The sequence below is a fragment of the Artemia franciscana genome, chromosome 12, assembly GCF_032884065.1.
Source record: "Artemia franciscana chromosome 12, ASM3288406v1, whole genome shotgun sequence".
In the NCBI taxonomy this organism is placed as follows: Eukaryota; Metazoa; Arthropoda; class Branchiopoda; order Anostraca; family Artemiidae; genus Artemia; species Artemia franciscana.
In genome coordinates, this window is record NC_088874.1 from 22188723 (window position 1) to 22202114 (window position 13392).

Consider the following 13392-nt stretch of genomic DNA (forward strand, 5'->3'; position numbering starts at 1 on the left):
TATGCCTGTGTGTCTCAGTAGGTTTCTGCATGTTTCTGTGTCTGTCTTTGTGTGTTTGAATGTCTGACTCAGTTTTTCTCTCTCTATTACTCTCTGCGTCTTTGTGTCCCAGAGGATGTTTGCTTGTCCCCATGTTTTTTTGGTGTGATAATGTGCCTGACTCTGTGTGTGCTTTTAGATATTTTCCGTCTCTCTCCTTGCCTACGTGTCTGAGTGGGTTATTCCCTGTCTTTGTGTTTGTCTTTTTGTTTCTGACTCTATATTTGTATGTGTTTTCTCTCTCTCTCTCTCTCTTGTTCTCTCTCTCTCTCTCTCTCTCTCTCTCTCTCTCTCTCTCTCTCTCTCTCTCTCTCTCTCTCTCTCTCTCTCTCTCTCTCTTTCTTTTAGCCAAATGCTTTGCTAAAATTTTATTAATATCACAACCTACTATCATTTGTACCCCTCCAAAAAAATCATTTTACAGAATCAGCTGCTAATTTTGAGCCCCAGAAATTCTGATTCCCAAAAATTGTGAGCTTAAAGAAGTCGAAGTAAAAAAAAGAAAAGTGTTATTATGAATATTATTTTATAATAGCAAACATCATGAATAACATATCTATATCATATTTATTTCGTATTGGGAAAATATCACAAGTAAATTGTTTTGTTTTAAGTATATTTTATGTCATTTTAAGACATGAAAAAAATATCTAAGTAAAAAAACATATAGTTAAAAGAATCAAGCTAAAAAAGCCAAAAAAGGGGGGGGGGGGCAAAAAGCTGGTGGGGGGGGGGCAAAAAGCTGGTGGGGAGGGGGCAAAAAGTTGGTGGGGGGGGTCATTGGGTCAATTTGAGGTTGTGACATTGATGACCATAAGGTTGCCTCTAAAAGAAGTGTTGATATAAGCAGTCATTATGATGAATATGACATTACACGTGGTTGCACTATGTCTGCATTATATATGCTGTCATTTGAAGTTCGATACTATATCATAAATTACATTAGTCCAATTAGAAATATAATAAAATGGTTTACTTAAGTGGTCATCACCTTTTTGTACTTGAACCAAATGAGTTGTGAAGATTGAATATATGTTAATCATGCCCAGACAGGAATTTGTAGGTCATTCACCGGCTTGTTTAGTATAGGCTATCTTTAGTGCCCAAATAAGGGTGTTAGCTCTAGAATACTGTATAGTATACTAATCATCTCGTTTACGATTTTAACAGAGTTTTCAGCTATGCATTTGCCCAGATTTTTTTTTAGCCATCAAGTATTCCTGCTTTAATTTTTTCTGGGCTCAACTGAGGTATTTTATTCATAAATATGACAGTAAGAGAGGGTCTTATCCAAAGCAACGTCTACCACATTTAACACTTGGTTCTGTTACGTAATGCACTCTCTCCTTATAAAAATATATTTTTTCATCCAGATACAATGCACACTCTATATTATACAGTGTATCCTTATAAAAAATAGGCTTTTTCCATCTGGAAGGAATAGTGACACTATGTAATAAAGGGCTATCTGCATCTGGAAACAACAGTCTCATCGTGTAATTCCATGTTTTTCGAATCTTGAACACCTACGAGTACCACATTACGTGATACAGTGATTTTCCTCCTCTAGGCGCAACAGTTATATTATGTAATTGTTATGTCCCTTATACTTCGGAAAAAATATTGTCTACCTGTATAGGTTTGATACGCCTAATTTTGTCACTTCAAGACAAATATAGCTTTCTCTCAAAAGCAGACGTGTTATAATATAACAATATTAGATAATAATTCTGTCTCAACGCTAATCAAGGCTTACAAGTAAGAGTAAAGCTAACTATCTCCTTTCGTTCTTAAAACTACCGATTATATTTGTTCACTTTTTTCAGTGTTATAAGTATAAAATAAAGAATGGTTTAGACCTATTTTATTTTGGGTAAGGATGGCTGTATTTTTTTCCATTCTAATTTTAATAATGCCTCGTCTTAGCAAGATCCCTAACACACCTATCGATTTTCAACTTAATCTGTAAAAACACCTCCCTTTCATTTCCTAATTTTTTTTCAAGTCTACATTTTAAAAACAAATGGTATCTCGTCACAGCACCTTTTTAATCAAAAATTTAGTGTTTTGTTGACAAAAGAAGAAAAAAAAATACAAAAATAAACGTTCTATCCCATCTTCCAGAGATATCATCAAATTCAGAATACTGTTTTCATAACAGATTGGTAATCTTGGGATGATTAATTATGCTGTAAAATTAGTTAATGTAGTATGAAAAACCCGGATTAAAGTAACTATTTGACTAATCAGGGATGGGTGTAAAAATATTTTCGACCCTTGAGGATTTAACGTGGGGTATTCATGTACCTACATAGTAGTATAAGTATGTAAAATAGCAAAAAATGGTAAAAAAGAAAGAATTGAATAGATTTACCAAGCAGGGATAGATCTACCTTCTTTCCCTCTACTCCAACATTATGTAAATGATACCCTGTTTAGGCCAAGAAAGCCAGAAGCTAGATTTATGAACATCTATTTTTGAATAAAATATACTGGAATTGCTTTTTATAACAAGAAATAACAATGCTTTTGTAATTAGCAGTCATTCTGAATGAGTAAAACTTCCATTTTCATTTATCTCTTAAAAATAAACTATTTGAGAAATTTTATCCATTTATTACGAACCACGTCAGCAGTGCATCATTGTAGCCTAACAGATTTTTTTCTAACTTCATTACATATACTTTTACGCTACAGACTGCATTGAATGATGACATGGTCAAAGACAACTATATGCCTAAGAATCTGATAAGCATGATTAGTAGCTGACATTTTTTCTCAAAAATATTTTGTAAGTAAGCTCAATGGTATATGAGAGAGCTATTTTGAACAAGTGTCAACACATAGATTCAGTTATTCAGGCTAAAATCTAGATACCACTTGTCAAACTTACTTTTAGCTACCAAGACAGACTTCCTCCTAAGCTCAATATTTTTCTTTCAAAGCTCTAGAGTCTATTTACAGATTTACGCTTTTGGTTGAAATATCATTCAGCTCTGTTTGACGTGCTTGAATTTCTTTGGCTAAATTTGCAACAATCAATTTAGCTTTTCCTTACAGTGTGTTCCAGTGTCTGGTCTTGGATTTCGACGAGGCTCGTATAGATGTGATTGCAGAGAAGGCTTTTACTTCCCGGACGTCACAAGTTCTTTAAAATACTTCAACGGGAGTAGCATTGAAGAAGAATATGAAAAGAAGCTTATGGTAAGTTCATCTTAGAATTTGAAATTGGATTGCTCATTAGGTAACCCAAATATGTTCTTGGGATGCACAAAGATAAAATTCACAGGGGAGATAGCCTGCAAAGGAGAAGATGACAAGAGGAACGCTTTAGAAGCGAATGAGAAAATATTGGTATCTTGAAGGATAGGAGATGAAACTTAGAAAAGTATGACTTTTAAAGAAATCCATTTCTTAACGGTTTGCTTTTTCTTTTACCGTGACATCATATCATTAGGGATTGTGGTAGTGAAGACTTTTTTCCAAAAAGTTTTTCTTTATTTCCAGGGGCTAAAAGGTTGGTTTGAAATAAAGCTCGAAAATTAAATAACTAAAGAAGACTAAAAAAAATCCTCTCTTCTTGTTTATATTTTTTAAACCAAGTGATTAAACTTTCAGGCTTTATTTGCTTTATTACTACTTCATTTAAAAATGGTTATTTCCATTATTATGTGGGGGTGGGGATAATGTTGAAGACCTTCTCACGGCACCCCTGAGAGTATAAGGTACAAATAGGGATCTACTACTGCTAACTTTATTCACAATTCAGTTACTTTCCTTCCTACCCAGTGTTTGACGATACGATAGGGTAGATTGTGGAGCACACTGCTGAGATTGGATACACTGATGCTAGTAATTACTACCAAGACCTTGCCCGGTGGGCAAATCCCTTTTGGAAATATTAAGCGTCAACCGTGGGGCAAGAAAAGATCCCTTGGGGAGCTATCCGAGGTGGGAGAAAGAAGTTTTCTTGCAGGTGTTGGTTCTAAGAATCGAGTGCCACTTTCTTCTGAGAGCTTGCGAGTAGTGAGTGAGTCTTTCCTCTCTCTCAGGGATGAATATCCTACCCAAGCATTTCTGAAGCTGGTGGGTGGGGATTCCTGGACTGAAAAAAATGGTGGATTCCATTATACACACGAGGAAGGCTCTTCCATAAAGAGAAAAAAGAGATAGGGAACCTCTAAAAATACCGTGCCCGAGGGGGCACAAATAGCCCAAAGTTTATTGATGCTTTTCCTTGGCAGTGGAGCCAATGGGTCTCTGTTGCCTTAGCCGTGACCATGTTTTGGGAGCCCACTCCTGATAACAATAATAATAACAACACGTGGATTTTTATAGTCCCTTTGCCTTAGAGTCGCTCTAAATGTAAGGTCAGAACATATTGGCTCATTATTTTAGTTATACTGTGTTTATCTATTTTTGCTTGGCTGTTTGTAAGGAAAAAGAGATTTAGTAGCACTTGTAGTGTTAATTCTTGTTTTTTTTCTGTATATTACAGTCTTAATGACATGTATTAGAAGGTGCAAGAAATGTATACGCCCTAATTACTTCACTGGGCAATTTATGCTCACTCTTTGTTTTTGTGGTGTATTTTGCCTTCATGAAAATAACTCAATTAGTTTCAAATTGTCTGCATGGGATACAACATTCGGATATAAAGAATTAGCAATGTAAAAGAAGCAGATTCTCACATAGCTAGGCTATTAAATGAAAGAAAAATGGAAAAGGCCAAAAGATTGGATACTCTTTTATTCTTACCGACTTTTTTTTCCTAGGCTATTTAATTACAAGCTCTTTATTATGAGTTTATCTTAAGTTGCAAATAGCTTTTCGTTTTATTTCAAAAATATTACCTGCGCTCTAGGTTAAATTGATTAAAGTAATATGCTCCTATTTACAGAAATAATAGAAGTTACTACATGGGAAGCTTAGCTTCAAATGAATTCTTATTATGCCACATGAAGTTCTCGCTAAAACCAAGTCTTTGGTACATGCACTGCTACTTTTTGTGACCTAAAGTCGTGTGGCACTTTACTAATTTTAGGGTCCAAAGGCATTTGAAGTCAGAATAGTACCATGTCAATTTAAATGTTCTTGAAAATACAATAAGGTGGATTTTGATAAATGCAAATTTAGTCCTGATATCTTTTTAAAATCTGAATCCAAAGGGTGGGCTAATGGGAATTTCCTCTGTGCGTTTCCTTGGGAGATATTTTGGACAAACTTTTGTTGAATTAATACCTCCCTCGCCTCCAGGAACTAAAAGCGAAAGATAATAAGGAGAAAGGATTTGTTTTTCCAAAAACGTTTCTGTGGCCACTTCACATGCATTTCGAGAGGTTCTATTGTGTCAATTTATATTATTTATTGGCTTCCATAATTTTCTAGGACAAGCAAGCTGTTATACTGGTTTTAGCTACCATTTTGTCTTCTCGATGTTATCCTCCCAGGCAGGTCACACCTACAATAAACACTAAAAATAAAGCATGATAAATTGCTACTACTCTCCAACCCCCTCCTAGACACTTCGGTATAGCCTACCCTAGACAGCATTGGATCATGGTTTTCAGGTTCTTCATTTTGCAGAATATTCAAAATATCCAATTAGTATGCCCCTGGGGATAACATAGCTTAAGTAGCCTTAGAGGTGAAGACCATAAATTGTGTAAATTGTTCGTTGTTCCATGGTGGATTTTAGTAAAACAAACAAGTGGCCATGATGCACCTTACATGACTTAGAATCATACTAGCATGGTGTACCTAAGAGCGTGGGCCCCATTTTGGACTTATCAGCTAAGGCTTTGACAAAAAGGACTTTAGCCTGAAAATAAATAGTTTTCCTTTCCCCGCTTGTGACTAAAACTACCGTACTTTGTTTCCTTTCAGGGGGAAACTACAGTATATGACAACGAAGGTCAATTTGAATGTCTTCCGTGTCCAGAAGGATGCGAAACATGCATTGATGATAGACCTTGTGTTTTAACCTTACACTGGATGATGCGGACAACGATCCTATTATTGCAAGTAGTAGTCATTGCCTGTCTACCCTTCGTTGCCGCGTTAACTTGGAAATTTGGGCATGTTAAGGTAATGGTTCGAATGAATTTACTGTAGAATATGTTAATAAATTAAGATTCTATTTTAGGTTCCATCTAAAGTTCTGCGTTTTACTTCATTTTAGCTTCATTTTTCCTTATAAATGTCAACATTTTCTAAAGATGTTGCGCGATTCACTGTTTCTGTCGACCACGATGTTGACAGAGAGAGAGAGAAAAAATGAAAACACATAAAAACGAAGATGTAACATTTGTGTATCGTTGAAAAACGACATCTATATCAACAGAGAATAAATCGGTTGCTGCTTTGCTATCAACAAAATATGAATCAAACACACATATTCTCAGTTCTGTTGACATGCTATATGAAAAAGAGGGTTTCCATAAGTGAAATAAACAACATCCACGTCCGCGATTTTCCAACTTTAAATACAAAATACCTTAATAATTTTAACAGAAATTAAGAGAAAAAATAAAATTGAAATTATTTGTTTATGAAGGGGGCTTCCGCCTTCTCAATACCTCATTCTTTACACTAAAGTTGGAATTTGGGTCCCAATTCCTTAAGAATGCCTCCTGAAACACAAGAGCCGTTTAGTTAGAATAAGAAGCTATTTCGAAGTAATAAGAAAAACTTCAGCGTTAAGAGTGAGAAATTGAGGAATAGGCAGCTATAAAAGGAATAACCCGCATAAACAGAATAATTTCTATATCTTTCAAGTTTTAATGATAATCCTCACTTTCAGGTAAAAAAAAACCTGCTTTTTTAAATTTAGTTTTCAATAAAATTCAGCATTAATTTCAGCTACTAGTTTCAATTAGTTTCAAAGCCGATTCTTTTGTCAAATCTATTGTTATCAAAATTCCATTTGTTTCGAGTTTCGGGTACTATGGGCCGAGTCGCTCCATACTTATTGTTTATTACCACAAAATCTTTGAAATGGACTTCAAACAGTGATCGGAGCTTAAATTTTTGATCCGATGTCTTTGGGGAACAATGGATGTGGAAGGGGGGCTATTTGTCCTCCCAGCTCCTATGTCACTTAAAAATGGCAATAACATTTATGGTTTATTGCCGTTGTTATTTTATCCAATTAATGTGTGCTACATTTGAGAATCCGAAGAATTTAAAGCCGAAACCAGTGTAAAATCATATCCACTGCCTATTTTACTAAAACTCTCGACTCGTCTTAATTCAAGGCTATCGCCACAGAATGCATCGTCAATTAGTTCTGCTGCAGGCCTACTGGAATCCATCCATTTAGCCTAAAAAAAATAAAACCACAAATACCTAAGCTCATACATTTCTCACCAAATAAAAGCAGATAAATTGCCTCCGATCAGCTCAGAAGCCTTCTCTACCATAAGTTCAGCAGGACCGTATACACACGAAGGCTCCGAATGTATATAAGCTCTATACGGTACGGCGACATCTGGTTCTGCTGATGATAGTTATCTATAAATTAATAATCTTTTCCATTTGTGAAAGAATCCCCTGGACAAAAAAAAAGATGAACTGAAAATACAAAGAAAACAGAGCTTTTAACGGATAATCCAGTGAAACTAGTGAAATCTAGTGAAACTCTAGTGAAAATTCAGTAGCAGAAAGAAAAGAAAACAGGAAACGAAATGAGCTAGAGATTAAAAAGATCAACAGGACAGAAGTAAAGAAACGTAAGTATCAGAAAAGGAGCTATGTCACAAAAGAATTCGATCTGAAAGTGTGGAAGCGAAAAAATGTAAGCTCCTGAGGTTCAGCTACTTCACGAAGCAGTTGAGACTGAAAGTGGCTCTAAAGATTACACAGCTATCAGATTACACAGTAAGCTGCACTATCAAACAGTTCGTGGTAACGAACTGTAGTAAGGAGCGACCCGGCTCAATAGTAACCAAAACTCTAAAAAATTGAATTTTGATATCAATAGCCACATCAAAGGAATCGTATTTTAAGGCTGATTTTAAATATATAAGTTTCATTAAGTTTAGTCTTACCCATAAAAAGTTACGAGCTTGAGAAAATTTGCCTTATTTAGGAAAATAGGAGAAAACACCCACTAAAAGTGGTAGGATCTTAACGAAAATGACACCATCAGATTCAGCGTATCAGAGAACCCTACTTTAGAAGTTTCAAGCTCCTATCTACAAAAATGTGGAATTTCGTATTTTTTGCCAGAAGACAAATCACGGGTGCGTGTTTATTTGTTTTTTTTTTGTTTTTTTTTCCCAGGGGTTATCGTATCGACCAAGTGGTCCTAGAATGTCGCAAGAGGGCTCATTCTAACGGAAATGAAAAGTTCTAGTGCCCTTTTTAAGTGACCGAAAAAATTGGAGGGCATTTAGGCCCCCTCCCACGCTCATTTTTTTCCCAAAGTCAACGGATCAAAATTTTGAGATAGCCATTTTGTTCAACATAGTCGAAAACCATAATAACTATGTCTTTGGGGATGACTTACTCCCCCAAAATCCCTGGGGGAGGGGCTGCAAGTTACAAACTTTGACCAGTGTTTACATATAGTAATGGTTATTCGGAAGTGTACAGACGTTATCAGGGGGATTTTATTTTGTTTGGGGGTGGGGCTGAGGAGAGGGGGCTATGTTGGAGGATCTTTCCTTGGAGGAATCTGTCATGGGGGATGAAAAATTCAATGAAAAGGGCGCAGGATTCTCTAGCATTACTATAAGAAAACAATGAAAAATAAACATGAAAACTTTTTTTCAAATGAAAGGAAGAAGTAGCATTGAAACTTAAAACGTACAGAGATTATTACGCATATGAGGGGTTCTAAAAATACTTTAGCATAAAGAGCGAGGTATTTAGGAGGAGATAAATACCTTGCTGTTTATGCTAAAGTATTTTTAGTAATTTCAACTATTTATTCTACGGCCTTTCTGATTCAGGGGTCATTCTTAAAGAATTGGGAGAAAAGTTAAGATTTAGTTTAAAGAGCGTGGTATTAACGAGGGTAACGAGGGTACAAACCCCCTCGTATACATAATAAAAATATAAGGTAATGAAAGTTTGTTACGTAAGTTAATTCTTAAGTTACGTATATTTTTTACTAATAAAAGCGTTCGGTAAAAATTAAAAGTTCTAGTAGCCTTTTTAAGTAACCGAAAAATTGGAGGGCAACTAGGCCTCCTTCTCCACCCCTTATTTCTCAAAATCGTCTGATCAAAACTAAGAGAAAGCCATTTAGCCAAAAAAAGAATTAATATACAAATTTCATTTTAATAATTTATGTGCGGAGAGCCAAAACCAAACATGCATTAATTCAAAAACGTTCAGAAATTAAATAAAAAAAAACTGATTTTTTTTAGCTGAAAGTAAGAAGTGACATTAAAACTTAAAACGAACAGAAATTACTCCGTATATGAAATGGGTTGTCCCCTCTGCAATCCCTCGCTCTTTACGCTAAAGTTTGACTCTTTGCCACAATTCTACTTTTTAAAACAATTAAAAGCTTTAGCGTAAAGAGCGAGGGATTGCGGAGGGGACAACCCATTTCATATACGGAGTAATTTCTGTTCGTTTTAAGTTTTAATGTCGCTCCTTACTTTCAGCTAAAAAAATCAGTTTTTTTTATTTAATGTTGATAAAGATTCGCCAAATTTAGTCAAGAACATTATTTTCTAATTTACGGCTACGGCAGAGACAATAATACAGAAATAATAATCCTTTGATATGATGTCCTGAAGGAGTAGGTTTGTCTCATTGTAAAACAAATGATTGTATTCCAAGCACTGCTGAAAAAAAACTCTAAAAAGTGATGAACGTTGGTTGGTCTCCCTCACTGCAAGTAAAATGTAACTCGTACCAAAAGTAGCTACACTATGGAAACAAATATTGAAAATAGAACATGCGGAAAATAATTACGCTTTTAATGCTTATTCCCAACTTATGAAATTCAATCATTTTAATTTTCAATCTATCAAAAGCTATTAGTATGATAAAGTTGGCCTTATTTAAAAAGAATACAATCTTCATAAACTAGCACCTTCAAAATCAAGGTCTTAGAGAGCACTGAACAGATTTTTCTAGATCCTTTTCCCCCCACAAGGCTAATAATATTGAAACAAGTGATTGTTATGGTCTCTCTCTTATTCTCTATTCTCTGATATTTTTCTTTCTCTCAATCTCAGTCTGAATTGCCCAGTTTATTTCGTTTCTTAACAATATTTCACCCAAATCGGCACTACATAAATACCACTAATAGAAATGCAAATTATGTACGAAAAATGAATAATACCTTGTCATAGTTCACTCATGATAGAAAAAAAAACCGTTAACTGGTTTAATGAAATAAAACTAATGGTGAGTCAGTAGTTTAATTTTAAACTAATTTAATTTTGTTATAAAATATTATTAGGTTTACTTTGGGGACTCAAATATTGCTTTGCAAATTTCCAGCAATTATCAGCACATTTCCAAAAAAAAAAATATTTAAAACGGGATTTGTTCAAATTTTGGGTGAAAAACGCAGTCAATAAAGGTCATTGGGAAGGAACATAATTTTGCGGATGAACTCCTTAAAAATTGGCTGTCTCAAGTCAATTTCTAGTCAAACTTCGTTTTTGTCTTTACAGTCGATATTTATCAAAATTGTGCCTTAGAATTAGTATTTGTTTAATTGAGGGATTACTCTTATGAATACTGGACCATTCTTGTAGTTTATAACTATGTGAAAAACACCCCAAAAAATCTTGGTAGTACTTGCTTTCTTTAGGAAAGTTCCTGGTAACGTCATTGGCTTCATATTAACCTCCTGAGACCTGAACGTAGAAATAACTTTCCAATTCTATTGTTTGTTTTTTTGTAATGATTTGAAAACAAATTATCTTTAACTCTAATAAGCTATAAAAGAAACGCTGGCCCTCAACGTCCACCCTGAAGGAAGGCCAAAGGTGTGGACATCGGGTCCCCATCCAGGTGAAACTACAGGAAGAAAAAAAATATTACATTAAAAAGATTTGTCAAGTAAAACCTCACTGTTTGTGAAACTTTTAAAAGCAATTGATGTCCATTGTTAAGAAACGACTAATTTTGCTTGTGAGCAAATCCATCTTGGATTCTTACAATATTCGGGCCATCTGCACCGGGCAGACGGGCGGACTTGTCAAGTTACAATATCCCGGTAAGTCCAGTGCTTGCTTATGGTGGAGGGCTTTGTCTGTTTTTCATGCTCAAGACACAATTGAGAGTTAGAGCTTCATCTAAGAGTTCTTCTTCGTTATTATCTTAACGCTGAAGCTCTGGGCTTCTAGAACTGAGGAAAAACACGGTAACATTTAAGCCGCTTCGCGCAATTGGCTGGCGTGCTTGGACATAAAAAGAATTGGCCTTCTTCCAAACGGAAGTTAGTCATTCGTATCTCTCTGGGGCTAGTTTAGCCGTCCTTGCCAAGTGGTTAGCACGCTAGATTTGATATCCTTTATCCGTGAGGACATGGGTTTGAGCCCTCGTGTCACAAATTACCCAGCTCTAAATGGTACCCAGAGATATTTGGAGAAGGTAGATAAGAAGGGTGGGCAAAACCACGTGATGACTAGCCCTAACCCTTCATTGTACTTCCTTGCTAAAGGACCAAGTTTCAGTGATCAACACCACTGGTAGGGACAGTAAAGTCCTTATTCTTTCCCTTTTTTAATGACCCTACAACCTATTGAACGCATTTGCGAGAGCAGCATCCATAAAATGATAGAACAGACACAGAGTCCATTTTCATAGGCGTTTTGAAACGATAATAGCTAACCATATGGTCTACGAGGTCGACACCACCAATATAGGTGTAATATTCTGAGACTAATCATGATTAGTAAATCCATCTTGGATTTGAAATTTGAATTTGAAACTAATTTAGATGAAACTAATCATCTTAGTTTGACCTGTAAGTATGATCCCTGCTGCTATTCAAACCTTTTTACCTCCTTCTCATCTCCTATGCCTTTGCAGTTGGAAGCTATCAGAACCACTTTCTTATCATACCACTGCGTAACCGGTGCCTTTTTGTTTGAGCGTACATGCATCACAGAAGCTCCTCTGGTCTTCTTTTTCATTTCTCCTTCGATTAAAATTATTGGGTTATTGGCACCCAGACAGTTTTAATTATCCTATAGTTAAGGTGAAACTGATTTTTTTTTTTTTTTTCATCAAGCATGGCAAGGAACTTGACAGTAGTGAAGCAATCTAACAAAATAGAGGCATGTTCCTTGAGTTACCTGGTAATTGTCTGCCAAAGTGGTAGCTCCCAGGTAGATTCCGAAGTCAATAATAAGCTGTGAACAGCTGGCAAGTGCAAAATTCTTTAGTTCAAATGGATTTGGCTAGTTGGAAACATTTTGCCTCACAGTTGTAAACACTTGATAGGTATCAGCTGTTTATCAATGAAGCAATTCCTGTCACAGAACAATTGGAGACATATATTCTTGAAGTTATTCAGGATTGCATGCACGTTCCAATTTTTATTTTTTTGTTTTTTTATCGTTTTTAACTTCTGAATCAATAACAAACTCAGAGGTAGTTATGTTAAAATGACCACGATGACTATCAAACCGTTGCAGTTTCCTCCCAGATAGCGTTACTGTTATTTTTTGGCCTTTAAGCGCTTACCAGGTGGTGCTAGAGATAAATTCCCATCCTATTCTGCATTTTAAATTTCTAGCCGAACAGCATAGCTGCTTGATGAAGGGATGGCCATTTAGTTGGTTCGTCGCCCGAGTGTGAAGATGACAAATCGATATTTTTGATTCATTCGTCGTCATCATCTAAATCAGAGGGGTCAAAGTCACTCTTATTAACCATTCTGAGGGTATCATCAACTGAAACTGCAAGAAAGGAACTGTTTTCAGACCATTCAAACCAATTGACTGGTTTTATACTTTAAAATAAAACAATCAACGATCTCTATTATTTCCGTTCGAATGTAAATTTGGACTATGAAAAATTAATTTACACTTTTTATTCTTATCTTCTATTTTGATAACCCGTTTTATTACGTTCACCGGTTGTTTTAACATTCAACATCTAAACATTAACGCTTTAACGTCTCGGAAACTTTATCATTTATAGCTTTGTCATGAAGGGATACAATTTTTTTTTAATTTGCCATTTGTTTGAAATGGGTCATATTCCAGCTCTATTTTCTTACGCAGATAAGCTTTCAACACGATTTTCTAACGATTACCAATAGTGAAAGAGCTTATATGACAAATTCTTATATTAAAAGATATTTTAAAAAAGCTTTTGATATCTCTCTTGAATAAAAAACTAATTATGCTTCCAATATTGGTACATTAATAT

General features: G+C 35.3%; 1 protein-coding gene across 4 annotated transcripts in view; it reads left to right on the top strand.

Moving 5' to 3' along the window:
- Positions 1–13392, top strand: part of LOC136033860 (metabotropic glycine receptor-like) — a 232924-nt gene that overhangs the window by 126083 nt on the left and 93449 nt on the right. For all 4 annotated transcript variants that reach the window (XM_065714828.1, XM_065714827.1, XM_065714829.1 and 1 more), the window contains 2 exons: positions 3100–3243; positions 5926–6126. In XM_065714828.1, the coding sequence (XP_065570900.1) occupies positions 3100–3243; positions 5926–6126 (345 nt within the window). The remainder of the gene's footprint in view (positions 1–3099; positions 3244–5925; positions 6127–13392) is intronic.